This window comes from Chelonoidis abingdonii, chromosome 6 (genome assembly GCF_003597395.2).
Source record: "Chelonoidis abingdonii isolate Lonesome George chromosome 6, CheloAbing_2.0, whole genome shotgun sequence".
Lineage (NCBI taxonomy): Eukaryota > Metazoa > Chordata > Testudines > Testudinidae > Chelonoidis > Chelonoidis abingdonii.
In genome coordinates this window covers 48,014,660-48,041,431 of record NC_133774.1, presented here as the reverse complement: position 1 = coordinate 48,041,431, position 26,772 = coordinate 48,014,660, and the positions used below count along the sequence as shown (strand labels likewise).

The window sequence follows — 26,772 nt, the reverse complement described above, 5'->3', positions numbered from 1 at the left end:
GGTCTTGCCATGGCAGAATATATTAAGGTATAGTAGAGAGTAGAGTAGTTTGCTTAATGTCAACGCACAGAGCAAAAGATGGATGCATGAGTCCGGTGATATAGTATTGATGTAGTCTGGTGTAGATTTTGGTAGTTGGCATGATGTTTACATATCTAGAGTGGAGTTAATTAAGGATTAGAATTACATAAGCAGGCAACTGAAATGGGGTGTGAAGTACCAAAAAGGAAAAGGAGGTTGAAACCTCAGGCATAATGCACAGAGGATGTATAGATATAAGTAGCAATAAGGGTCCTTGTAGTGGTGATAAGGAGAAGAGCGCCAGAAAGACCTCATGGGAAAGAACCCATCCAGGATACACCCTGCTCGGGTGACTATAGTGGAAGAGACCACCTGAACTCTAATAACTGGAATGTGAGTATGAATTATGAGTAGCTATGCAGGGATCTCTTCACGTTTTGCCATATGCATGGGTTGATTGTAACCTAACATCTGCTTAGTACAGCTTATAATACAGACAAGAACTTTTACTGACTGTGTAATAACTGTCTTCAATCTTGTGTGTTCCTAAAACTCCAAATTAAGCGTGCTTCCACTCTATTGACTAAAAAAACAGAAAAACAAAGGAGGAGTCTTGTGGCCACCTTAAAGACTAACAGATTTTATTGGGTGTGAAGCTTTTGTGGGCTAAACACACTTCAAATCAGAGCATGGAGTGAAAACAGTAGCAGTAATAAATAACAGCACCAAGTTGAGAGGGGTCAGACGAAGGCCAATCATAAGGTGAATGGCCTATTTTCAACATTGACCAAGAAGGGGGAATGTTCAAAGAGAGGAAAAATTTGTAGTGTCGGCTACAAGCAATCAAGGTGGCATGTGCCCATTCAACAACATGTCGACAAGAAAGGTGTGAGCATGAAAGCAAGGAAAAGGACTTTAAGTCCTACATGACCATGTATCTGTATAAGACTGAACACGGCTACCACTCTGAAACCTAAAAAGCAGTAGTTAGTACAGGAGCCAGACTCACTGTAATTCACCACAGAACTATCATCCAATTCAATTTAAAATAAAGGCTACAAATGTGAGTGTCAAGCTGTCTGGAGAGGCTTGTGGATATGGCTGCCAACCTCAGGGCAGACTGTCAACAAGCAAGGCACAAACCCCATACTGGTTGTGTGTTCTATAATTAGATTTCACCAACCAAGTACAGTAACTCCTCACTTAAAGTCGTCCCAGTTAACGTTGTTTCGTTGTTACGTTGCTGATCAATTGGAGAACATGTTCGTTTGAAGTTGTGCAATGCTCCCTTATAACATCATTTGGCAGCTGCCTGCTTTGTCCACTGCTTGCAGAAAGGGCAGCCTGTTGGAGCTAGCTGATGGGGGCTTGGAACCAGGGTGGGCCGGCAGCCCCCCATCAGCTCCCAGCTCCCCTAAGTTCCCTGTGCAACAGCCATCCAGTAGGCTGTCAATTGCCGGCAGTCCCTCCCCTCACTGCCATGTGCTGCTCCTGCCCTCTGCCTTGGAGCTGCCCCTGGAAACCTCCTGCTTGCTGTGCAGCAGTGGGGGGAGGGAAGAAGAGGGCTAATGTCAGGGTGTCCCCCTCCTCCCTGCTCCTTCTTCCACTTACCCCATCTCCATAGGGCAGGGATGGGACATGACAGAGCTCAGGATGGAGGGAGCTTGCTGGAAGCAGCTGCTATCTCAGCTTGCTGTTCTACTTAAAAAGGCAACGTACTTAGATTGGGATCAGCATACTTAAATGGGAAATGCACATCTCTCTCTCTCACATACACACAGGGTGTTTGTCTCTGTCTCTGTCTGCCATGCTATCTCCCCTCCCTCGAATTGTGCTGCCTTGTAGAGTGTGAGGCTACATTAACAACAATGCGTTAACCCTTGAGGGCTCAGCTATTCTAGTTCATCATTTAGCAGTAAGATGTTCCCTGGGAGATATCCCACCCTCTGATTTCACCACCTCAACCAAGCTTCACAATCATCATTGCTGTGAACAGTATTAAATTGTTTGTTTAAAATTGATTGTTTTGAGTAAAGTCGATTTTTCAGGAATATAACTACAATGTTCAGTGAGGAGTTACTGTATCAACTGTGAATGCCTCAGACACTAGAACAGCTTTAACATGGAGTCACAGACAGTTGCTTTGGGCACTTTGATCTATCTTGCCACCCAGGCAAGCTTGTCTTTGTGATAGATGGTCCCTTACACCAAAAATGACAACAATATTCATGTTACTACTCCCAGCTCCAAAAGACCAGTCACTTACTCCAGGTCAATTGTACCTTAGATTTCTCACCAAAGACAAAGATTGTAGCCGATTCTATAGTAAACTAACTGAAACTTTATTAAGAAAAAGAAAAAAGAGTTATTTATGAGGTTAAAGTAGGTAAACATACATACACAAATGAGTTACAGTCTTAGGTTTCGAAAGGTAATAGACCCCGTTGTAACATGCACACTCTATATGGCCTTTAGACTAACCCAAGCTAAGCAGCTTGGGGATCACTTACTCATGCTTAGAAATATTGCTCTCTCCAAATTCCAGGCAGCACAGTGATAACAATTCCTCCTTGACAGGGAATTTTATTCCCTTCCCCCAGTGTTCAAGCTGTTATGGGATGAGTGTTTGTGTACGTACCATCTTCCTGGTGTGGGGGAGCAATCAACACAGTCTTTTGTCTGGTGATGTTCCACAATGGTTCATCTGATGTCTGTGGGCCTTCTTTTGTTGGGCAGGAGATGACACCTCTTGTGACTGTAGGAGCGTCCAGTTTCATAGCTAACACTTTTACAGTTACAGAGCTAACACAAATATTACCTTATAACATGGGATATAGATATTAGAAGTAGGATTAACACATGCAGCATCCTACAAGCATTTCATAAAGTCTAAACGCGAAGCACATTCTTACAACTTTAATATCTATTTTAACAATACTAACAGACAGATGAACCAGACTGGTTTCCAGTTAAGATTTTGTCAGAGTTCAGTGAGTCCTTGGAGTCTAGGCATGAGCTGGCACCTGGTCTGTCAGCATCACAGTAAGACTGTCATCTCCCACCTCCCTGCAGTGTGTTCTTTTCCTTCCCCATCTTGTTTCTTCTCTTTCCTATCCCTCTCCATTTACCTTCTGTTTAATATTTTGCAACAATGGTCTAAGCCTGTACAGTATTAAATTGACTAGGGAAGCAACTGAAAGCAATGCCCTCAACCACTCCATGCTGATACCACTTTGCCAGATCTTGGGGTGGCTGATAAGGCCATGTGCTGTGCTTGTGTTTCTCCAGCAGTGATGTTGCAAGTGAGAGTCAGCACCAGAGATGGAAGCTACATTTTCTATCTTTGCTGTTCTTTTCTCTCTCCTTTTGCGTGTGTTTGTTTTGTGGAAGCAGGACTGGATTTTAACAATAATAGCTTCAGTCCAGCTCTTTTCTCCAAAAAGGACCATTATTGCCATGTCTAATACCATCTAAAAGGCTGTCAAATAGGGGAGGAGGGTCCCTTTTAACAACTCTCCAGCTAGAGGGAAAGGGAAGAAGGGATGACTTTAAAATAAAAGCCTTACTTAACTCTTCACATTTCAAATGCTTTAACCTGTTTTCATTCTTTTCTGTATCCTTAATAAGGAGTTAAAAATATTTTTAATGGTGTGTTTGCCATGGTACTTAAGCAGGCTGAGGTCCCTTGATACCAAACCCTGAGTCTTGTTTATCACTATTTAATGCTGGAAAGTGAAAGGGTCTCATTAACACCTTTGACTCTTTGGGCCCATATATTTTACCTAAATTAATACAACAGCCTCTATTACTGCACTTGCAAAGCAAACTTTCTGATCCTGGGGCCCCACAGCCATGAGCTATGCTCGTGGAATCAGGGCTGAATCAAACCCTGAACATCCACTGGAATGAGAGTATGATGTGGCAGTATTTCTCCAAGCTGAGGTCTAGTACTGCTTCTGGAATTCCAGATTAGGCTCCTGCTGATTATGGGAAATTCTTGTTCCAGAGAATTAGAGAGATCCTGCTCTATATGCTACTGGGGAGAGCCTCCTATATCATGTTGCCAGCTCAGGTTCCTCTTGCACTGTTTTAGATATCAGTTTGCAAACAAGTTTCAGCATGAAGAGTATTTTGACAGTCTTGCTATGTAATCACATGTGGCCATTACACACATAGACCCCTTGGCTGTCATTGAGGAGCAAACCTAGAACTTTCAAGGCAAGCTCCTACAACTTGAGTAACTCCTTTAGCTGTGAGTAGCAGGCTTGTCACCTCACTGGGGCTCTGATCTTGAGAGAGACTCCATTATACACACTTACCTGAGGTATTATACTAACACAAAGCAGCTCTTGTATTTGAAAAGGGTATGGCAAAAGAATTTCATTTCAGCAGTTGTACTATTCAACTGTATTTTCCCACCTCTTATTTACTATCATCGAGAACCCCTATCTGAGGTAAAAGTTTATGAGATGCTGTCACAGGGTTGGTTCCTCTCGCTCTGGATTCTGTACTGAAAACAGTCCTAATAGAGAACTCATGGCAAGTTCAACACCAAGTGCTTTATTTACAGTCTAAATATAACATAACATGCTCCCCACAGCTTGAGGTTCTTACAGGCTCCCTGGACACAGGTGGAGAGATCTCATCTCCCTGAAATCCTGGGCTTCTCTAGCCTTTCCTTCCAGTTTACCTCTCTTCCTCTTCCTATGTAACTTTTAGCTCTCCTCAGCTGAGGAGCTGAGCCAACTTGGTTAATCATTCAACCTTGTGCCAGTTATCTCCCAGATTTAGCCCATGTGGGGACACTTACCAAGTGCCCAGAGTGGTGAGTCAGTTAGGCTTTCACACTGTCACAGATGCCTACAAGCTCTGAGCAAGCCACTGAGAATTTATAGTACATGCCAAGAGAATTCTCCCAAGCTCTCAGTTTAATTTCAAGAAAAAAAACCACCACAACTAAGCACCAATAACCTTTGATTCTTATTTGACATGACTGAGGCCGAATCTGTGCTACCAAACTTCTTAGCTGTAATTCACCAGTGGTGCAGCTTCACTGGTGGAAACTATCATGTAGACAGAATCTGAGCGTACACTATCTGCACAACAACCTCCAGCATTTATGCTACTGCTGGAGCTACATGGGTAGTGAATTACAGCTGTGTAGCTTGCTAGTGTGTAGGCTAGGCCGAAATAACATGAGAAAAAATTATTTAGCCTAAAGCAGGGTCAGCCTGGAAATGTGTTTTTTTAGATTGTATAAATGGATGTTAACAAAAGACATTTCCTCGGAAGTGTTATCATGAGTCAAATAATGAAAGAAAGAAATAACACCCCATTGGTTTGCCAGAGGGTATGCATGGCATTTCGGGTGCTTTTCTTTACAAAATATTTTAAAATCATTTTGGATTCTGTGAAACCTCTAATTTCTTTCTGTCTGTGTTTGATTGTCAAAACCACATTTCCTGAACAGGTAGCTCTGCAATAAAAAGTTAGGATTTTATAAAGAGTCTTGAACAAGAATATTGCAGTGAGAAATACACACACTGCTCTGGGTAGGAAGTAGAAAAACTACAGTATTAGCAAGATAGGGATTCATTCTATATGTTGCACAAGGCAGTTCATTAATGAAAGTGTATCGGCATGAAGTAACAATGAAATATTATTGCATTCTGGAGCATGAAGTTGCTTATAGTTCTCAACTTGTTATGGTAGGAGACTTATAGGTGAGTCCAAGTTTTACAAGGACACGCACAAATTATTCCTGCTGTTCATACTGAATCTGATTTTACAATAGTGTAAATCTTATATTTTTCCATAGTAATTGAATGCCATACCAGGCCTTCTGATCTATCAGCCATAGAAAGGGTTCTGAGTAAAAGATAATATAAATACAAGATTTGTGTGACTTATATGATCATATTCTGGCCTCACAGTTGTGTAACTTTTAGGGATTGAAGTGATGTAAATAAGAAGAGAATTTGGACCATAGTCTTTGGATTTTGATTTTAAAGCTCAAGAGCCCCTTAAATGAATATCTAGAGTAGTTTTGGTTTTTTTAATATTGCAGGGGGACAATGATTTAATCTGTGTTGAAATAATTGCCACAGTGTGTTTCCATCTAACTGGATCTCTTCATAACTGTTTTGAAGTATAAATAAAAAGTTTGTATTCATAGTGGGTGTCATAAACAGATAAGAAAAATTAATAGCACAGAAGTACTTTATATCTCTTTGACTGTAAAGGGTTAACAAGTTCAGCAAGCCTGGCTGTCACTTGACCAGAGGACCAGCCAGGAGACAGGATACTTTCAAATCTTGAAGAAGGGAAGTTTCTGTGTGTGCTGTTAGAATTTGGTTGTTGTTCACTCTGGGGGCTCAGAGGGACCAGACATGCAACCAGGTTTCTCTCCAATCTCCCTGATACAGGTTCTTATAGATTCCAAATAGTGAGTACTAGATAGATAAAGCTAGTTAGGCTTATGTTTATTTTCTTTATTTGCAAATGTGCATTTGGCTGGAAGGAGTTTAATTGTGTATTTGGCTGAAAGGAGTTCAAATTTGTATTTTTGCTGAAAGGATTTTAATTTGTACTTGAATACTTAGGCTGGGAGGGTATTCCCAGTGCCTATAGCTAAAAAACCCTGTACCTATTCCATCTTAAAATTACAAAGATAATTTTTACTGTTTTTCTCTCTTTAATTAAAAGCTTTTCTTGTTTAAGAACCTGATTGTTTTTTTATTCTGGTGTGAGACCCCAGGGGACGGGGTCTGGATTCACCAGGGAATTGGTGGGGAGAAAGGAGGGAAGGGGGAGAGAAAGGCTAATTTCTCTCTGTGTCAGGATTACTTTCTCTCTCAGGGAGAGTCTGGGAGGGGGAAAGAGAAGGAGGGGGGAAGGTGAATTTTCCTCTCTGTTTAAAGATTCAAGGAGTTTGAATCACAGTGATCTTCCAGGGTAACCCAGGGAGGGGAAGCCTGGGAGAGGCAACGGTGGGGGAAAGGGTTTACTTTCCTTGTGTTAAGATCCAGAGGGTCTGGGTCTTGGGGTTCCCCGGGCAAGGTTTTGGGGGGACCAGAGTGTACCAGGCACTGGAATTCCTGGTTGGTGGCAGCGCTACAGGTTCTAAGCTGGTAATTAAGCTTAGAGGAATTCATGCTGGTACCCCATCTTTTGGACGCTAAGGTTCAGAGCGGGGAATTGTACCATGACAGTGGGCAACTGGTTTAGCTTCAATAACACCAATGACTCTCTTGCTCAAGTTTAGGACTGCGCCTGATCCAAACCTTTGTTTGAGGTTCCAAGAGATTGGGCTATGCTCCTTGCGAACACTAGTTTCTAGTCAGGACTGGAAGCAGTGAACCACTACAAGTAAAGCTGCCTGTGGCCAGACAAAAAGTGCTGTAAATCTCACAAGAAAGCCATTTCACTTACAATTGCACCTTGTTGTTCTTCCATCTGATCCCGAGCCACTAGTGAATCTGCATGATCAACTGGGCTCCTCAATAAGCTATCAGTCTCCACTGGGGACATCTCAAGTGCATATTCTACACAAGGCTTAAATCTCAAATGAGTTATGTTGTTACTGTTTATTAATTCTATCAGTGGCATGTCACAAGTTTGAAATGATCAAGAACCTGGAAATAATGTATAAAACTCTCACATGCTCATAGGCTCACCAAACATTCTCTCTCTCTTCAAGTATTCCAGGGCTCAGGGCCTGAAAGTTGTCAGGCGACATACACTAGGGGCTCCCTCATTTTAACTGGATTAGGACCAATCAAAACCATGGACTAGTTTCTGTGCTGTATCTCCAGAGGGATTCAGCACAGGAGGAACAGGTCTTGGTTCTAGGCTGCTGCTGGGGCTGAAACAGTACTGTATCTCCACTCTTAGATGGTGACATTTCAGCTATAGCTTTGACTTGTTCTAGATGTGTCCTAATAAATTAGTTGTCTCTTACACTGTGATCTTGGCTGGTATATGTTTTACATTTGTTTTATTCAGTTTAAAAAGTGAACATATGACAATGCAAGCTGAATGATGCTACATTCTCCTACAGGAGTTAGAGCAGGGCCATCAGTGGAGTACCTCTCCAGCTCCAGTCTCTCCTGATTCCAATGTAATGTTTCCAGGAACTCTTGCAACTACTCAAGTCCTTCTCTATCCTCCTTCTCTATGACAGCACGACCGGGGGCTTAGAGCTGTGATTTTCATAGGGATTTGGTATTTTACTCTCTTAGGTGCCTTTAAATATTGTGGCTCTATGCTGAGATTTGCAAACATTTCAGAGCAGATTAATTGAAGACAAATTTACTATTTCATTGCTGGGTCAGCCACCAATTAACTACTCTGTTCAGAAGACCAGTTTTAATAACTTTGAAACAAAACAATGTCAATGTCTAAAAGTCATATGTGAACTGAATGCATGAGACTTTTTACACACTTAGAAACAAGACATTTTTGGAGAGGTTAGAATATGTGGAGACAATTTCTCAGTTTATATTTCTTTATGAAGATGTTTGATGCAACACAAAACCATAGGTTTAAATACAGAGGATAAAAGGAAATAGGTTACATGAAAGTTAACTCTAATATAGGAATTTTAATCTTAATAAAAAATCTTAATAAAGAAATTCATTTGACAGAATTCCAATGATTAGTAAAAGATTCCAAATTATTGTGTCTGATGACATAAATCCCTTCAAATGGACAACTCTTAATGAGTGAGCTGCTAGGGCAATCCTGCTGCTTCCTGGGACTTGCTCTGCCCTCCCTCCTGCCCTGCTTTTACCTCCCTGGAGCCCTTGTGCCTGGGGGAAGTCATATGGAACCTGTTGCCCATAGGAGCTGCCCCCAACCAAGTCAGGCAGGGGAGGGAAAGCAGAGGTCCCTGGCTGGACCTTCCACCCTGCTACTCTGGCTGCTGTTGGGGGAGACCTTGTTCCACGCAGTATGCACCTGCTTTTACATCTCTAGGAGAGAAGACCCCATTTACCTACCTCCTCCACAAGGGCAATGTGAGGAATAATTAATTAATGTTCATATAACACTATGCAAAGCATCTCATAGTCTAGCAAACAATTGGTAAGAGCCTTTGTAGGCACTGGTAGCATTGCAGACCCCATGCATTCAGAGGGTCCAGTTAACATAGCATAGGAACAAGTTCTGGTTCAGTGTGGGATACTGCTGCTGCCTTTCCTGGATGTGCTGTGAAATTCCATGTAAGTGGAGAGGGATGCGGGGAGGCTCTTTGTTTCCTGCTTTGCCTTTGGATAGTTGGGCTAATTCTAAGTATCTGTCCCGCTTTTAGTTGGTGCAGAGGGACACTGCGCTTCTCCCTGTAGCTGTTTAACTATGCCAGACAGGTAAGTAGAAAAGACAGTTGCCAATGAGAAGAGCTAGACTGGTTTGGAAATGTGTGGCTGTGATTTGGACCCTCGTCATACCCACGTACTTTGTCACTGAGATAGGGTAACCCATGGTAACTGAATTCCTAGCAGTACAGGGACCAAGTGCCTCCCCTCCCCATAGCTCTATAAAAAGGGTCTGTCAAAGGCTGCTGCCTATCAGCACAGACAAGAAAGAAAACTTAGACAGTGAGAGAGAAGAGGGACCAGAGAGGAAGTGCCAGCATGGCTTCTGCTTTCAGACTTCAGTGCCACTGCATCCTGATCTTCTTGGCTGCCCTCAAGGGGGAAACCAGATACCTAGAGGTGAGCAATGCAACTGACACCTATCCCAGCTCATCACACCTTCTCCTGCCTTCTTCCAACGTGCAGTTCCAGGTTTAGGGCTTCCTGCCTGTCTCCTCTACCCCTCCCACTCCCTTCGAAATCCTTAGGAGCAGACTAGAGGTAACTTTAAGGGCAGCAGTTCTTCTCCGCATTCCCCCACCTAGTGCTCCTTTCCGTAGCCTGCTGGCATTGAGAGACTCACCGTGCATCTGGATTGCTCGCTCGCTCTCTCCAGCTCTGATCCCCTCTGGAGCTGGTTGCCTCACCCGCGACAGGCAGGAAGTTTCAGACAAAGCTCTGGAGGAGGGCGGGCTGCCATTCTCTGACACCTGTTTCAGGGGGGTACAGGCCGGGGGTGGGTGCTGCTGCCATCAGCCCATTTCACCTTGGCCCACGCTCTTCTTGCCCAAGTGTTTCCTTTCCCCAGGCGAGGGGGACTGGTGAGGACGAGCCCTTTCTGCTCCCCAGCGCAGACCTGAAGCGGGAATTGACAGGCAGGCAGCTCTACCATCGGGCGCTCAGTGAGTTTCTTGGCTTCTTGGCTAAGGGCGAGCCCCCGTGAGAGCTCAGATCGGGGCACCCTGGGGGCTGAGGGTGCGTTTCTCGGCCAAGGCGTGGGGGATCCGGGGTGAGAACTCAGACACGTGGGATCTGGGCTCAGCAGGGCGCTCCTGGCTGAAGGGAGTGGGAGATGGGATGGGCAGCCTGGACCCCGGGCACGGAGGTCTAAGCCCGAGCAGCCTCCGACTCCCCCCAGCTCAGTTGTCCCCGGTGGTGGGGGTGGCCGGGGGTGTCTCTCTGCAGCACGGTCAGAGGGAGCTGCGAGTGAGTCTCCCTGCGGGGAGCGGTGCTCAGACGCAGTCTCCGTCTCTCCAGGGTGCATCGACATGCTGAGCGTGGAGGGGCAGTTCACCTTCACCGCCGAGCAGCCCCAGCTGCACTGTGCCGCTTTCTTCATAGGAGACCCCGAGGAGCTCATCACACTAGACTACGACTTCGTCAATATTGACTGCCAAGGGGGAGATTTCCTGAAGGTAGGAGCCTGGCAGCGCCTGCTGATAGTCGTATCCTCCGTATGCTAGCCAGGCACAGGACATTGCATTTATGGGTGTGGGGGGATGGAGGGGAAATGGGTGTGCGTGTGTATGTATATTTTAGGGGTCTAAAAAGTAACTGTCATTGGTACTTGTGCTTCTAAATCCCGTAGGCGTTTCTGAAACTCTCCCCCTGTGAGATCTGATCATGATGCAGGCGGAGTTCCTTGTTAAACCGCAGTGCAAACATTTCAGGACTTTCACAGAGGACCCCCGACTATTCTTCCTCCCCGTTTTCATATGACCGGTTTAAAAGAGAAGCCCAGTTGCTCTCTTAGCCTCATTAGTGTTGCTTTGTTGTTGCTTTTGTAACACGATGAATCACACCAATGCTGTGGATGTTACTGTAGCTCTCAGAGGATTTCCACTGCACAGCCATTTATTTAGCTTTAGTTTACTGATGAGGGTCTTGGTACATTCTTTCTTTTAAATGGCTCCAGTGGAGCTTTTCACAGCGTTTAAAAAGAATGAACTTCATGATTCATGGTCAATTATATTCCAGAACGAAGAAAACGTCACTGGAAAACTCTGAGTTCAATGGCCTTACGCCAGGGAGAAACTTTCATCAAGTACTTAATTCAGTTAATGAGACCAGGGGAGGCTTCAAAGTACCAGTGTCATGACCTCATGGGCCCCCCTAATCTTAACATGGGAGGGGGCTATACACGTGCAGATCCCATCCTTCCTGGCAGGGGTCTGGGAATGAAAAGAGGAAACAAGGAGGAGGTGTGGAATGAACCAAGCCAGGCCTTAGACTTTTGGCTTCCCAGTGGAAATACAGATCCCGGCTGTATTACTCCTTTGTAGTCCCTCCCACCTTGGGATCTCCACCGTGTTACATTACCAGTGAGCGATCTTAGGGGAGGGGAGAAGTGATACTGGGGACCTCCTGTGGAGCCATGGCATTTGACACTGGACCTTTTCTGCTGGGCCAGAAAAATTCAGACAGAACTTCACTAGGGGCCTTTGTGGATTTTCCTGCAGCCTACGCTGAGTTTCACAATTCTAACAAACAGCTTTACCTGCTTATATTCTAACACTCACATGTAGCCACTTGATAAGGATTTGCTGCTCTAGAAGATCTGGGGCCTGATCCTTAGGTAAGAAAGCCGTTTCCTATAAGCATAAGGATTCCTCACTAAACGCTTGCAGGATCTGGGCCCTTAGCATCTAAGAGCTCTACATGAAAATGCCTGAAGCATGTAATGGCTTGCTGAGTAAAAGCAATGAGAAGACAAGTGAATCAGCTCTCAAAGGGTAATTGCTTAGTTAAGCTAATTGCAGTGCAGGTATTTTATTGTTTGTCAGAGCCAGAACAAATGTTCTCACAAAGTTCCTCAGAACACCGTAAGGGCATATTTGATGCCATATTTACTGTCATGTTCTTCCGTGGTCAGCACAAGCCTCAGAGTGAGATGAGAAGGAAATGGTGTAGTCCAGTTGGTTCCAGGATGAGAAAAGGACAAAGAGGATGAGGTAATATTTTTTTATTGGACCAACTTCTGTTGGTGAAAGGTAGAAGCTCTGGAGTTTCACAGAGCTCTCCTTCAGGTCTGGGGAAGGTTAACAGCATGCCTAAGCTAAATACAAGTTGGGACACTCTAGGTACTCTCCTCAAACCTGAAGAAGAGCTCTATGAAGCTCCAAAATTTGTACCCTTGGTCCAATAAAAGATATTACCTCCCCTAGCGTGTCTCCCTCATTAAAAGGAAAGGCATAGAAAAAAAAAGGTCTGACCTAGCACAAGCAGTAATACTGGCAGGCATTCTTCACTGAAGATTTATCATGCTGATTTTTCAAGCTGAAGTGCCAGGGCTCAGGAATGTCTTCTATCCAATTAAAAATGAGCATTAAAACATTCCAAGTGGAAATAGGCAGAGGCATCAAAGTAATTAATAGTTAGAGGTTGAGATGGTGACATATGTTTGACATATGCTAGATGAGGTCAGTCAAAAGCTTGGCTTAGTAATAATGGAACAGTAATAATAATGGAATAATAAATAATAATAATAATAAAATTATAGTTTTAAACCATGGGATTCTCACTCCAGCTTCATTTCATTAAATACAACCAACATCACCCCTGGGAAAAGTATAGCTTAAACATTTATCTTCTATGCATTGACTGAAACATCAACAGTTACTTTCTTTTAACCACAGAGAATATAGAAACCCAGATCATTCTAATTTCATTGGTGGTTTTGGACTAAACACCTGGTGTCAAAAAAATCAACAGATCCACTACTAGTTGAGGCGGTTTGGTATTTCTGGGTTAGGATTATAATGCAAGATCTACTTGTTGCAATTACCAAGAAGATGATAGCTAATATAAGCATTGTTTTTAGGTACATAAGACATGACGAGCACTGAGCAAGACACAGAATGAGAATAAGAGCGAGGCAAGTGGCAAATTGAGATTATTACTACTCATTGGCCAAGGACCACTCATACAGCTAACATATTATTTTTGTTAGCCCATCCCGCCATCCACTTGTTTCGCTTGCCCATCTGTTCTGTGTTATCTGTTTAGATTATAAACTCTTTGGGTCAGGGAATGTCTACTACTTGGTGTCTGTGCAATGCCTAGCATAATGAGACCTGATCTGGCTGACTCCTCTGTGGCTACCATAATATAAATGTAAATAATATGAACACATGGTACGTGTCCCTGATGTATAAATAGGACCTTACCATCTAAGAACATCATTCTGAAAACCTTTATTCATGGACGCAGTCATCTGCTCACAAGTAGAGTTTGCAGGATAGAACTCTATATAATCTTAAAATACTTAGTCACTCTCTGACCTAGAATACAGCTGCATTTCTGTGCCTTTGATGTGGGGCCAATACCTACCCATACAAGAAAGGTCATTAAATTGCTGATAAGGCTGCGCAAGTGCCTTTCCTCCCAGCACAACTAACAAAAACCAAAGTGATCACCTGGTAAAGCAGCATCAGAATTCCAACCAGACTCCATTCACAGATCTTACTCCCAGAAGTAGAGAGTGCTCAAGTAAATTCACAGACTCCTGACTTCCATGAACACTCTTTCACCTCCAACACACAACCACCCACAACACAGCACACACAGTTCCTCAGAATCTCACTCAAACTTTCCAGGTTTGTTGGACTGAAACTCTAGCTGTCAAACCTTCACAGGTAATTGGAAGGATGTTTGGGGTGAGGGGGAAGGTGAGATGGATTCAGCAAGGGTGAGGGACTGGTAAGAGGATAGCTATGGAACTAGAGAGAAGATGTGGTAGCAGGTTTCTGGAAGCAGAGAGTTAGGATGCACAGAGGATGGGGAGCAGCTGCAGGTAGGGCAGCAAAGCCAGGCAGGAAACTTCAGAGAATGGATGTTGACTGTGAAGATGCATTGTTCTGTCAGCTGCCACCATGCAAAATATAATGTTATCTTTCAGCATCTTTTAGCATTGATCCCCCATGAGATCTGATATTATTTCCAGGAGCACAAAGCATTAAGAGATATATCAAGTCCATAAGCACTGCCTTCGAAGGCAGAGGAGCCTGAAAAACACAAGACTCTCAGTAAAAATGTCAGGAAGGACTGGTTTTTAATCCCTTTAATGTTTAAACATGAGCGGAGGGGTTGAATTCTGCCAAAGATTTGTAAAATGCAAGTTTGTATTCCTTACTGAAGTGGCATCATTGTGGGAAGGATCAGTGTGAAGTTTCATGTTTCAGGGTTGGTTATTCAAAACCATCTAGAGGAGTTAGGAGCTCATTAAAAATAAATGGGTCCTGTGTTCCTAATTCCCTTATGTGCTTTTGAAAATCTCACTCTCAAACTCCACCTTTAGAGGAAAACTCTATAGAGGAGCCTCTTTTACATCTTTTATACTCTGTAATCTTTGACACATCTGGAGACTGCTGACAGAATGGTAACAAACCTGAACTGTTTTTTGAATCACTGAACCCCTGTAGGTATTTGATGGCTGGATACTCAAAGGTGAGAAGTTTCCTAGTTCTTTGGACCATCCTCTCCCTACTTCAGAAAGATACATAGATTTTTGCGAAAGCGGCAACATCCGAAGGAGCTTCAGGTCATCCCAGAATGTGGCGATGATCTTCTTCAGGGTTCATGAACCTGGGAATGGATTTATGTTTACAATAAAGAAAAATGCCAACCTCTTCCGTAAGTCTGATTTTCATATTGCCACTTGGATTGTCAGATGGGCTATATTTGGATTAGGAACCAAAAAGAACCAATCATTATGAAGCATTATGAAGCAGTACAGTTGAAAAAAAGCTGGTAAACTTAAAACCACTCTCTCTGAAATTATTTTGAACTTTTCAGTAAATTGGTACACAGAGAGAACCAGATTCCTAGCTGCTGTAAAGTGACATCGCTCAATGGAGCTATGACAATTTATACCAGCTAAGGACCTGGTTCAGAAATTACCAATATAGGCTAAGCTTGTGACTCACATTAAGAGAGAAAGTCAGTGAAATAGGAGAGATTTTTTAAGAATACCTGCTATATGTAAGATCCAAGGAATTTTTATTTCAAAGAAGATTTGTTCCAATCCATAATGTTAATATATCCAATAAGAGTAAATGATATTACTTTAAGGATCTTAAATTTGGTAAATAACTAGAGCAGGGTAGGAAATGAGAAAAATATTCAAATATGTTATTTGAAATATGTGGTGAATTTTGCCAAATTACTCTATGGCCGTGTTTTCAAATGATCTGCACAGGTCTGTAAACTGACCAAATGAAAAATAATTTACTCAAAACACAGCATAAAATTCAGAAAATAATTTATTTGACAAGTACTATTTGACCCAGTCCAGTTACTATTCATTTGATAAACATGCTAACTCAGAGTGCAATTCTGCCACCCTTGCCCGCACTGAATATGCCCTACTTTATATTATAGGCCCAAACCATCCTGTGCATGGGAGGAAACTCAGAGGAAGGAATTCTCTGTGAGAATCCTCCGTGGAAAGAGAGAGTTTAATTTCCTCCCTCCCCATAGGAAAGGCTGTGGGGGCTGACCCCAAATCTGGATGATCTTTGGGAGGTTTGTGCTTCCATGTGGGCTCTGATACCTGGGGCCACTTGTTTGCAGCATGGTTCCTCTGGAGCCTGTCCCTGCCTGTGACTGCTCTGAGGAAATGACAATACAACACCCAGGGCCAGGATAAGGAGAGACCTGTATTCCCCGGTTCCACTCACTTCTCTCTTCAGCTCATCCAGTTTCCTGCTCCACAGGGTGGACCCTGAACTAGAACCTGGGTTCCCTGCAGGATCGAGTAGGGTGGGAGTGAGCTGCACACAACGGGTTCTGTGTGGCTCTAGGGGCAATGTCTGAGCCATACATTAGAATAAATCCTCTTTAAAGGCGAAAGATTCCTTGGAATGAAAATATAGGATCTTTAATATGACAGAAACAAGTGTGCCAAAAACAATTGCTGCTCTGTGCCACTGAGACACAAAGGAAGCTGCCACTGAATCTCTCAATTTAATGAAGAATTTAAAATAAAACCAATATTCATCCTCTCTGGTTTCAATGGGATCCATTTCAGTGTGAGTAAGTGGGGGCAGAACATGGCTGTCAATGAATGTTTTAGTAGCTATATAATGTAAGATAATAGCTAGGGGGCTTCATGTAATATTTATCTTTTTAGTCAGTACTGACCAATGAGCTAGGTCTTAATCCCTAAGACACCCCTGCTCTTATGCAGAGCACCACTGAAGTCAATTGGACTCCATGAAGGTACAAGAATCAACCCAGGCAGAGTCAGTTGCAGGATCAGGTCTAAGGCTATATCTACACTGCAGTCGGGAATGATTTGCAGCTTGTGTACATGTACCCACACTACCTTTAATCTAGCTGGCTTGCTAAAAATAGCAGTGAGGATGTGGTGGTGCAGGCTTCAGTGAGGCTAGCAATGCAAAGGTGTACCTGGGAAGGGCAGGCAGGCTTGTATGTCCCATAAGCATAGCTAAGCCCTGGTCTATGCTACAAACTTATGTTGGTATAACTACGTCACTCAGAGTGCGGAAAATCCACACACCTAAGCAACATAGTTATCCTGGCCTAACCCCCGATGTGGCAGCACTATGTCGACAGAATGACTTCTCTTGTAAACATACAACCTCTTGAGGAGATGGAGTACCTACGCCAATGGGAGAAGTTCTTCCGTCAGCATAGGTAGTGTCTTCACTAAGCAAGATAGCACTGTAAGTGTAGACAAGCCCTAAACCACAAGCCTTTGCGTCTTCACTGCTAATTTTAGCAGACTAGCTAGATTAAAGGTAGCATAGATAATCTACAAAACCTTCTAATTACACCCCCAGATACAGTGTAGACATAGTCTAAAATACTCAGCTAAAAGGAGTTTCTTCAAGTTCTTTGGCATGTGATATTACATTCTGAGTGATATGCTGGCAATTGCTAGAGAACAACACCATGTAGCCAAAGGAAATGCTGAGTGAATCTCTTTTCAACGTTCTATTTATAATAAATAGTAATAAAATGAATTGTTCTTTGATAGCATCCATTATCTGAGAAAATGGAATATAGTGAAGAGGGCAGACTGGCTTATTTGGGGAGTGTAATGACACTGCATGCAGGCCAGATTCTGTTCACGATTACATCAGCTGTAAAACAGAATAACTCTGCTGAAGTCAGCAGAGGTCCCAGAGGGCAGAATCTAGCCCTGTGAGTTTGGCCTGTGAGCTGCAATTACATTAAAAGTGTCTAGAACACAGTTGGAGGTCTACATCTTTGCTGTATGCAGATTGTGACTACTGTCCAAATAATTATGCTGTATCTTTTTCTTGTGCTAAAGCTTGCAATGTCATCTCTCAGACCCCTACTGGAAGGTTTACCATGGTAATTCCTCATCAGCACAGAAACTGCAGTTTTTCCATAATCTATCCAGTGGTGATAAAAATATCTGACCTTATACTGGGACATTTAAATAGCCTCCATTTAAAGGTGAGTTGTTTGTTTGTGTCATAGTAAATTACTGTCTTCAGCTGGAGTGTAGCATAGATAAAGAGGTTATACAGGGTATCATTTGTATATTTATTATTATTGATAGGTTGAATGCCCTTATATGTGCTAGGCATCTCATAAGAAGCCAAGGACTTCTGCTCAAAAGAGCATGCAATCTACATAGACACAACAAGTAGTGATGGTCCTAAACAGGCAAAAGGGTAACATATATTGTGTGATTATGGGTATGTTTAAAATGAAAGACATTAAAAGCAGGAATCTATTTACAGTGGACCCAGTCCCATGAGATGCTGAGACCCCTCTGCCCCTTCTTATTTCAGTAGGAGGGGAGGGGATTTGTTAACTTGCAGAATTGAACCTGAGGTGGTTTGAAATCTAGGGAAATGGTATAAAATTAGTACCTTGAGTTGAATCAGAGGAAACTCTGCTGACTGGATTCCTCTGAAGATCATAGTAACCCATTTGGACCACAACAGGTCTTCCCAAGAAGACCTGTTTATAATTTAAGCCCATTAATATGGCAGGAGGAAGGCCCAGACCAAGCAAAGAGCCGCTCCAAATTCATGGTGAGGCAAGCGGGTTCTTCCACAGCTCAGCCACAGAGGAGCTTAAGAGGATTACACACACACACAATCTAACGATGAACAGCTGTTCATTCTAAAGGGTTCCAAGAACAGGAGGAACACCCACAGCTGCGAAGAGCATTTTCCCTCCATAAAATGCAGATTAGGGGGAAGAGTGAGGCAGATTTCTTTGTCCCAGGGGGTGCTTCTCCTGTCTTGGCTCCCTTGCAGAACTACCAGCTGATAATCTTCAAGTTGTGCAACCTCTTTATGCTCTTCCATCACAGAGCTGTGAGGGAACCTGCTTGCCTCTCCATGAATTTGGAGGGGTTCTTTGCTTCTCTGGAGCTCCCTAGTGCCACAGTAATGGGCTTGTAAGGGTGATGTCATAGCCTCAGGATATGTCTCCACTCCAATTAGACACCTCTGGCTGGTCTGTGCCAGCTGCCTTGGGCTCAGGTTGCAGGGCTGTTTAATTGTTGTGTAGATGTTTGGACTTGGGCTGTGGGACCCTTCCACTTTGCATGGTCTTAGAGCCTGTGCTCCTGCCTGAGCCCAAGTGTCTATACTGCAGTTAAACAGCCGTTTAGCTTGAGCCTGAGCCAGCTGGCACAGGCCAGCCATGGATGACTAATTGCGACATAGACATACCCTTAGACATATGGAGATGGGGTCTGACAGCCACCTGGGCTGCGGCTGGGTTTTGTCAGCCATGTAGATGCTATGTGATGTCCATTGAGGAGCTACTTTGCCCACAGGTTTTCAGTAGTGTTCCATACCTATGGAGTTAGCCTGAGGCAAGGGGCCTGGGTTCTGTCCAGCTTCATGATGTCAAGCACCATAGGGCCAAGATTTGACTGTAAACAACGTATGGGAAAGAATAGCAAATGATTAAAGCTAAGGTACTGAATTTCATGCAGATAACAGCAATGTTCAGTCTGTGGAGTTTGAAGTATAATTTCTAACACTTCATAAATTCTCATCATATATTATACCATTGCTGTTTTGTTTGTGGCACAGAGATAGTTTAATTTAAAAAAACAGAACATTTATGGGAGCCTGGGTGACTCAGTAGATAAAGTGCATATCTTAAATCTCTGAGGATCCAGCTCAAACCAGTACCTATCACCTTGCCTTACTGTCCATCCTTGCATGGCTTTACACGGTTGTCTCTAACCAAGGAGAGAGAGTGTTCCCCCAAACATAGTTCTTAGGTTATTGCCAGAATAACCCCCCCCCCAATAAATGCAGGTCTCCTAAGTGAAAAAAACAAAGTTTGCCCATTATAAACTAGCTGAAAATGCCTGTGGATCTGATTCTGCCAACAGATGCACACCTCTTTTGTCCCACAAGGAGTTCCATTTGTCTCAGTGAAGTCTCTGGGCCTGCAAACATGTAAATGGTAGCTGAAGTTGCCTAGAAATGTAATTTGCACCAAATTGGCATACGGTGGTGTGCGAAATGAGTGTGACTTAATCATTAACAGGCAGACGTGGTATTGTAACAGGAAAAATAATAGTGGAAACTAACTGAGCACAGCTTTTACCATGGGTTGAAGTAGCAGAATGGGAGTTGGTATAAGGTAATGCTGGCAGTCAGCATTAAATCACAGGATAAAATTTTCGCAGTTTTGTAAGACAATGAAGCTGCAGAAAGAGATTCTCCCCAGCTCCCTCAGTCTATGGATGCCAAAATGTATTGAGGGGCTTCCCCAGGACTACAGGGAGGGTTTGGTTCCAAAATCCTTCTTCACCCTGCCCCAGTAGATTTTAGGTCAGCTAAAATGGGGTTTCTGGTCCTTTCACAATGCCCCCTACTTGGGAAAAATGGAGGGAGAATGTTGTGCTTTCCTGATATTTTCATTATAAGTGAACTTATTGAACAACATAGCCTGGTTAATTGTCATGCTGACAACTACCTAGAAAGTTAATAGGATGGTGAAACAGAGCAGGGCGCGCACTCTCTCCTCTCTCTCTCTCAACATTGAAATAAAACATTGTTTTGAAAATTTCATTTGAACCCAAACAATTTTTTTGACTTTTCAGTTCACAAAAATAAATAAATAAATAAAAATTGTTTTCAGAGTCTACTTGAAACAGTTTATTTTTTTTTATTTTTCATAATTGCAGTGAACCACAAAGTCAGTTATTTGCACAGCTCTGTGGGTGTGGAATTTATAGTTAGGATTATATTAGTAGCAAAAATTAATTGACTAAACTTTGCAAAGGTAATATATTTCAGCACCACAGCTATAGTATCTTACTGCTTTTGATAGGATTATTTGGTTTGCTAGAACCAACATGATCCTAAACCGTAATTGGGTACTCCTATTGGCAAAATCCATCTACAGATTACTTGTGTGGTCTCTTAAGGAAATTAAATTTGCTAACTTCAAATCAGAGCATTAAACAGGTCAAAAGTGGCCTGATTTTTACAGGAGCGCCCACAACTCCCATTCACTTCAATGATATCTAAATGACTATTTATTAAGTATATTCAAAATGTATCTTCTGTCTCTGTCTTTATAGAAACCATCAACAGGCTGTGCAGGAGTGGGAGATTTTGTGGAGCTGTTGGGTGGAACAGGATTAGACCCCTCCAAGATGTTCCCTCTAGCTGATCTGTGCCAATCCTTTCATGGTTCTGGTGAGATCTTTTGTTTAAATTTGAGTATGAGGAAATAATTAAATTAGCAATAGAGTACAGCAGAAATCTGATTTCCTGGGTACTTCATATGGAGCAGAACCTGAGAATCAAAGAGGTTAAGAGTGCAGTCAGTATGTTTAGGTTTCCTGTGTCACAGCCAGCAGATGGAGAACCTAAGGACAGACTAGAAACCACAGCAGGGTTAAGCTTCAATTTTAAAAAAACCAACCCATTCTTATTACAGATAGTCAATAAGGGCTGCAACAGAAGGATGTTCCTAGCAACCACGATAAGGTCAAAACAGGGCAGGCAAGTTCTGAGTGGAGGGGGAGGAGTACTTTGTGTGTTACTCAAAGTCCCAAGGAGTGCGATGTGATTGAGCAATTTTTTGGTTTGATGATTGAACTGAAAAATTGAAAATATATATTATATATAATTTCAAGGTGACTCAAAAGCAAAATATTTAAAATATTTTGGCAAACTAAAGTAGTTAAAAAATATACATTTCAGGTCAAACAAAATATTTTGTCCAACCCAAAATGAAATGTTTAATACTTGAGAGTGTTTTTAATACCTTTTAAAACCTTTTTTATACCTTTGATACAAAAAAAAAGTCATTTTGAAACTAAATACTTGAAATGCTTCATTAAAAACATCAAAACAAAACATTTTGATTTTTTCAGATTGTTTTGTTTTGTTCGGACGAAAACGATTTGGTAAATTCAGTATAAACTAACTAAATGTTTCGGTCGACCTGAATCTACATTTTTTGATGAAAAAGTTTTGTCCTAAAAATTTCACTCAACTCTAGTTCTAAGAGCCTTCTCTTCCTTTGGAAAGGAAAAAATGTACTGCTTACATAATTTCCTCTAACATGCGGGACGTTAGAGAAGCTCGAAATCAGTGTACCTCAAGCTTTTCAGGCTGATGACCGGTTATTCAAAGTAAAAAGTTTTTGCAGTCTCCTTATATTTACTATAAAATAAAGAGTAAAAATGTTTGCTGGATAATAGTAAGACGATATAATCTACTTTTGTGGATATATGATTTGAGAGGTTGACAGAAAACTCTTGATCGTGACAAGTAAGGGTGTATGGGGCAGTGAGATTTTCTTTGCTTTAGATTGTAATTCAGCAGCTCGTGACATCTTCTCCTCCTACCCTCAATTGCCTTTCATGATCCATCTTTGAGGTCACAACCCACCATTTGAGAAAAACTGCTCTATACCATAGCAAACAGAATTAAAGTCTCAGACAAAAAAAAAGTTACTGGGCCTACGCTGAGTGCTCATATGAGGTAATACTGTTTTCAAGGCAGCTTTTGAATACAGTGTGAAATAGTGCTTCAGTTAATGAGAGAAAGGGAAATCATACAATACTATATTGTAGGGATGAATATGAAGGGTTGGGAGGCCAGTGGGTTCAGGCTCCCTCCAAATACAAAAGGCCACTTTGAGTTCTTGAAATGGTCTACAAAGGTTAATGCCAAACTCCTCCTCGGGCAGCTCATCACAAAGCAGGGTTTGATAACAGGCTCAATCAGCTCTGACAAGGTGTGGGGCCTGATGCCACTCCTAATGCATATTTGCAAAACACAGGTATATGGAGAGATACAGCAGAATAAATGAAGAAGCAATGAGAAAGACAGAGCTCAGTACTGTGGGACCTCTATACTGAGAAGTTCCACTGACTTCAGTGGGGACTCTGAGTGCACAGAGGACTTAACAGGATGAAGACCAGGGACTGGGAAAAAAGTGAAAGGGAGAAGGGATTGATCTGTGAAGGGGAGAGAAGCAGAGGAAGAAAACAGAGGAAGGCAGAAGGTACAATAGAACACAGGGGAAAAGGAAATGGAGAAAGAGTGGGAACAAGTGTAGAAAAGGTGTGAGGATGGAAGAAATGAGGACAGGTGAGAGAATGGGAAAAGAGATGAGCAACAACATAAATCCTATAGAACTGACTTGAAGCAGGATGGATTAGTTTCAGCATAATCTGCTCCTATGAAGCTTTAGGAACAATCGTCACATCTTAGAGCTCAGGTTCATCCAAAAAGGGACATGCTTGGGCTCTGAAAAAGGGATAGCACAAAGGTGTATATTTTGAAGGTGATGCATTGAGGAAAGCATGAGGGATATGTCTGCGCTGTCTTTTGGTATGAGGGAAGGTTAATAGTAAGGAAAATGTCACATCCCCTCATTGGTAAGGTTAAGATTCTGTCATAGGTATTTTTAGTAAAAGTCAGGAACAGGTCATGGGCAGTAAACAAAGATTCACAGAAGCCTGATACATGTCCCTGACTTTTACTAAAAATACCTGGGGGAGGGGGATGACAAACAGAGCACTGCCGAGGCTTGCAGCTGCTCCAGGCCTGCCACTTCTCCTGTGGTGGGGGCTGACCCAACCCCAGCCTCTGCTCCAGCAGCCCTGCTCCAGAAGAAGTCACGGAGGTCCCAGAAAGTCATGGAATCCATGATGTCCATGACAGAATTGTATCCTTACTCATTGGTAATGCAACATGGAAACACAGATCTCTTGATGCCTCTTAACCAATGGGGTGGAATAACCATGTAAATAATCAGCTATCCATAGAAATGTAGGGCTGGAAGTAACCTCAAGAGGTTGTCTAGTCCATCCACCCCACTGAGGCAGAACTAAATAAACCTAGACCATCCTTGACAGGTGTTTGTCTAACCTGTTCTTAAAAACCTCCAGTGCTGGGGATTACACAGCCTCCCTTGGTAACCTATTCCAGAGCACATCTACCTTTCTAGTTAGAAAGTTTTCCCTAATATCTAACCCAAATCTCTCTTGCTGCAGATTAAGCTGATTCCGTCTTGTCCTACCTTCAGTGGACATGGAGAACAACTGATCACCATCCTCCTTATAACAGCTATTAACATATTTGAAGACTGTTATCAGGTCCCCTTTCAGTCTTCTTTTCACGAGACTAAACATGGTCTTTTTTTAATCTTTCTTCTACAGGTCAGGTTTTCTAAACCTTTTATTCTTTTTATTGCTCTCCTCTGGACTCTGCAATTTGCCTAAATCTTTTTTAAAGTATGACACCTAAAACCAGACACAATATTCCAGATGAGGCCTCACCAGTGATGAGTATAGTGGGACAGTTACCTTCTGTGTCTTACATACGACACTCCTATTTATACATTAGTTTTTTTCGCAATGGCATCTCATTGTTGACTCATATTCAATTTGTGATTCACTATAACCTCCAGATCTTTTTCTCCAGTACCACTGCCTACCCAGTTATTTCCCATTAGTATTTGTGCAGTTGACTTTTCCTTCTAAGTGCCATGCTTTGCATTAGTCTTTATTGAATTTCATCTTGTTGATTTCAGACCAATTCTCCAAGTTACCAAGTCATTTTGAATTCCAGTCTTGTCCTCCAAAGTGCTTGCAACCCTACACAGCTTGCTGTCATTCAGAAATTTTATAAGCATACTTTCCACTCATTTATACAAATCATTAATGAAAATATTGAATAGTACCAGACCCAGGACTGACTTCTGCAGGACACAATTGGACACATTCTCACAGTTTGATAGCAAATCTTCGATAACTAATCTTTGAGTATGATTTTTCAACCAATTGTGTACCCATTTTATAGTAGTTTCATCTAGACCACATTTCCCTAGTTTGCTTATGAGAATGTTATGTGGGACTGCTTCAAAACCCTTCCTAAAATCAAGATATATCACATCTATTGCTTTCTTCCTATCCACTAGGCCAATAACTCTGTCAAAGAAGGAAATTAGGTTAGTTTGACATGATTTGTTCTTGGGCTATTCCTTATAACCCTATTATTCTTCAACTGTTTACAAATTGATTAATAATTTGTTCCAGCTTCTTTCTAGGTATTGAATTTAGGCTGATGGGTCCATAATTCCTCTTATTAAAGATAAATTCATTTTCCCCCAATGCGTGCCCCTGCCCTTTTACTTTGTTGTAATGAAAAGAGGCAGGATTGCAGTAGACATCTGTTTCGATACTCCCCCATTAATTGTGTTACAGTGCACATTATACTCTCATCCTGAATTCTCCTATGGAGTGTTGTCTTAAGAAAACATGATTAATGTGAGTGTTTCCCATTTGGGCATGCTGTATTAGAATTTAAACACACCATTTACATTAGGAAGAATCTTCTTGGTGTTGCCACCTAAAAACTGTCATTCTTTCAAAAGGAAATATTTCACAAATGGTTTATTAATGACACCTCCATGATTGGGAATGGTTTCCTTTAAATATTATTATCAATGGCATTTAACATTCATATACATTTCAGAGTATAGATATAAAAAAGGGACAGGTGGAAATAACATATGGAATTAGTATTAGTAAATAGAACATTTGGTGAACTGGTCAAATCGTTTAAAAATTAATGTAAAAATACAAAATTGTATTTTTTGATTTTGTTAATATTTCACTTGTATTCAGTAGTGTCATCATTCTACAGTCAGCTGGGTGAAAAGTTCATCATAGTGAGAAAGTTACTATATAAGAATGAATGCTTTCAACTGTATATTTAGGCATGTTATACTATGAAAGTGAGGCATTTGTATCTAGTAATTCCTAACATAATGTAAAACCCTGTCTTTTTATTGATTAGCTCAAATGAAGATTGGCTGTGACAATACTGTACTACGAATGGTATCCAGTGGCAAGCATATTAATCGTGTGTCATTTGAGTATCACCAGCTTGACCAATATGAATTGGAAAACAGAAAGGAGAATAGCATTGAGGAGTTCTGCTTCCCTAGTATTTGAGAAACCACTCAAAGCATTTTCACGCTGCTAGCAAAAATATGTTCTTGGTTGATAAAAAATGTATTTTTAATTTTAACTAACTAGTATTATCAAACTTTCCACGGCATAAGCATCCTTATCTTTCTCATATTGAACAACTGTTCCCATGACCAATCAGGAAAAATTATCTAATGTGTTAATCTTTCTATTTATCATAATACTTTTTTTGTGTGCAATATATGGGTTCCTTTATTGTATCCAAAATTAATAAAGAGAACAGAAGACTATGTTCCCAATATGATTATTATTTCAAAAGGACATAGGCGAAAATCCTCTGTGTAGCGAGTTTGAGTGCGCATAAAAACTACAAATTAATATCAAATTCAATTAGCAACTTTATCTTCTTATATCAGATGCATGCACAAAAAGAAAAATTATGGAGGAATGAACATCAGTTTTATAATAGAAAATCCATTATTAGTATGTGCAAAGATTGCTTATTTATTACTATAAATGTACTATTATTTATTTCTAATTACTTGTTTTTAATAAAAACATTTGTAGCATGGAAACTTTTCCTTACACAAGTCCAAACATGAATAAAAATATTCAAAGTGTTGGCAAAATTTTATGTTGCATTTGTCCGAGAAGCTGTTTAACTCTCTCGTTAACTTTGTAAATCTTGTGCAGTTTTGTTGGAAATGATAACCTTGGACATCTGTCACTGTAAAACTGGACCATTAAAGTAACATTATGGCCACAAATTCGGTTTGCACTGTTGCATACCCATATGAAGACTTACAGTAAGCACCGATTTAATAGTTAATTAAATATCTTAAACAGTAAAGATCATTAAGTGGGCACTATGAGGAAAGTGTGGGTATAAGTACCTATAATTACAGGGATTTCTCTCCCTGGACCTTTATCTACCCATAAGAGGGGAATGTTGTGTTAGCATTCCAA

At 41.7% G+C, this 26,772-nt stretch overlaps 1 protein-coding gene across 1 annotated transcript; it reads left to right on the top strand.

Moving 5' to 3' along the window:
- Nucleotides 1–9,580: 9,580 nt before the first annotated feature.
- CRHBP (corticotropin releasing hormone binding protein) lies at nucleotides 9,581–26,546 on the top strand. The gene is made up of 7 exons (XM_032778339.2): nucleotides 9,581–9,734; nucleotides 10,183–10,276; nucleotides 10,632–10,789; nucleotides 14,795–15,005; nucleotides 17,671–17,819; nucleotides 20,932–21,049; nucleotides 25,673–26,546. Exons 1-7 carry the CDS (start codon nucleotides 9,654–9,656, stop codon nucleotides 25,828–25,830), a joined length of 969 nt encoding a protein of 322 aa, XP_032634230.1. The 5' UTR covers nucleotides 9,581–9,653; the 3' UTR covers nucleotides 25,831–26,546.
- The last annotated feature ends 226 nt before the right edge of the window (nucleotides 26,547–26,772 follow it).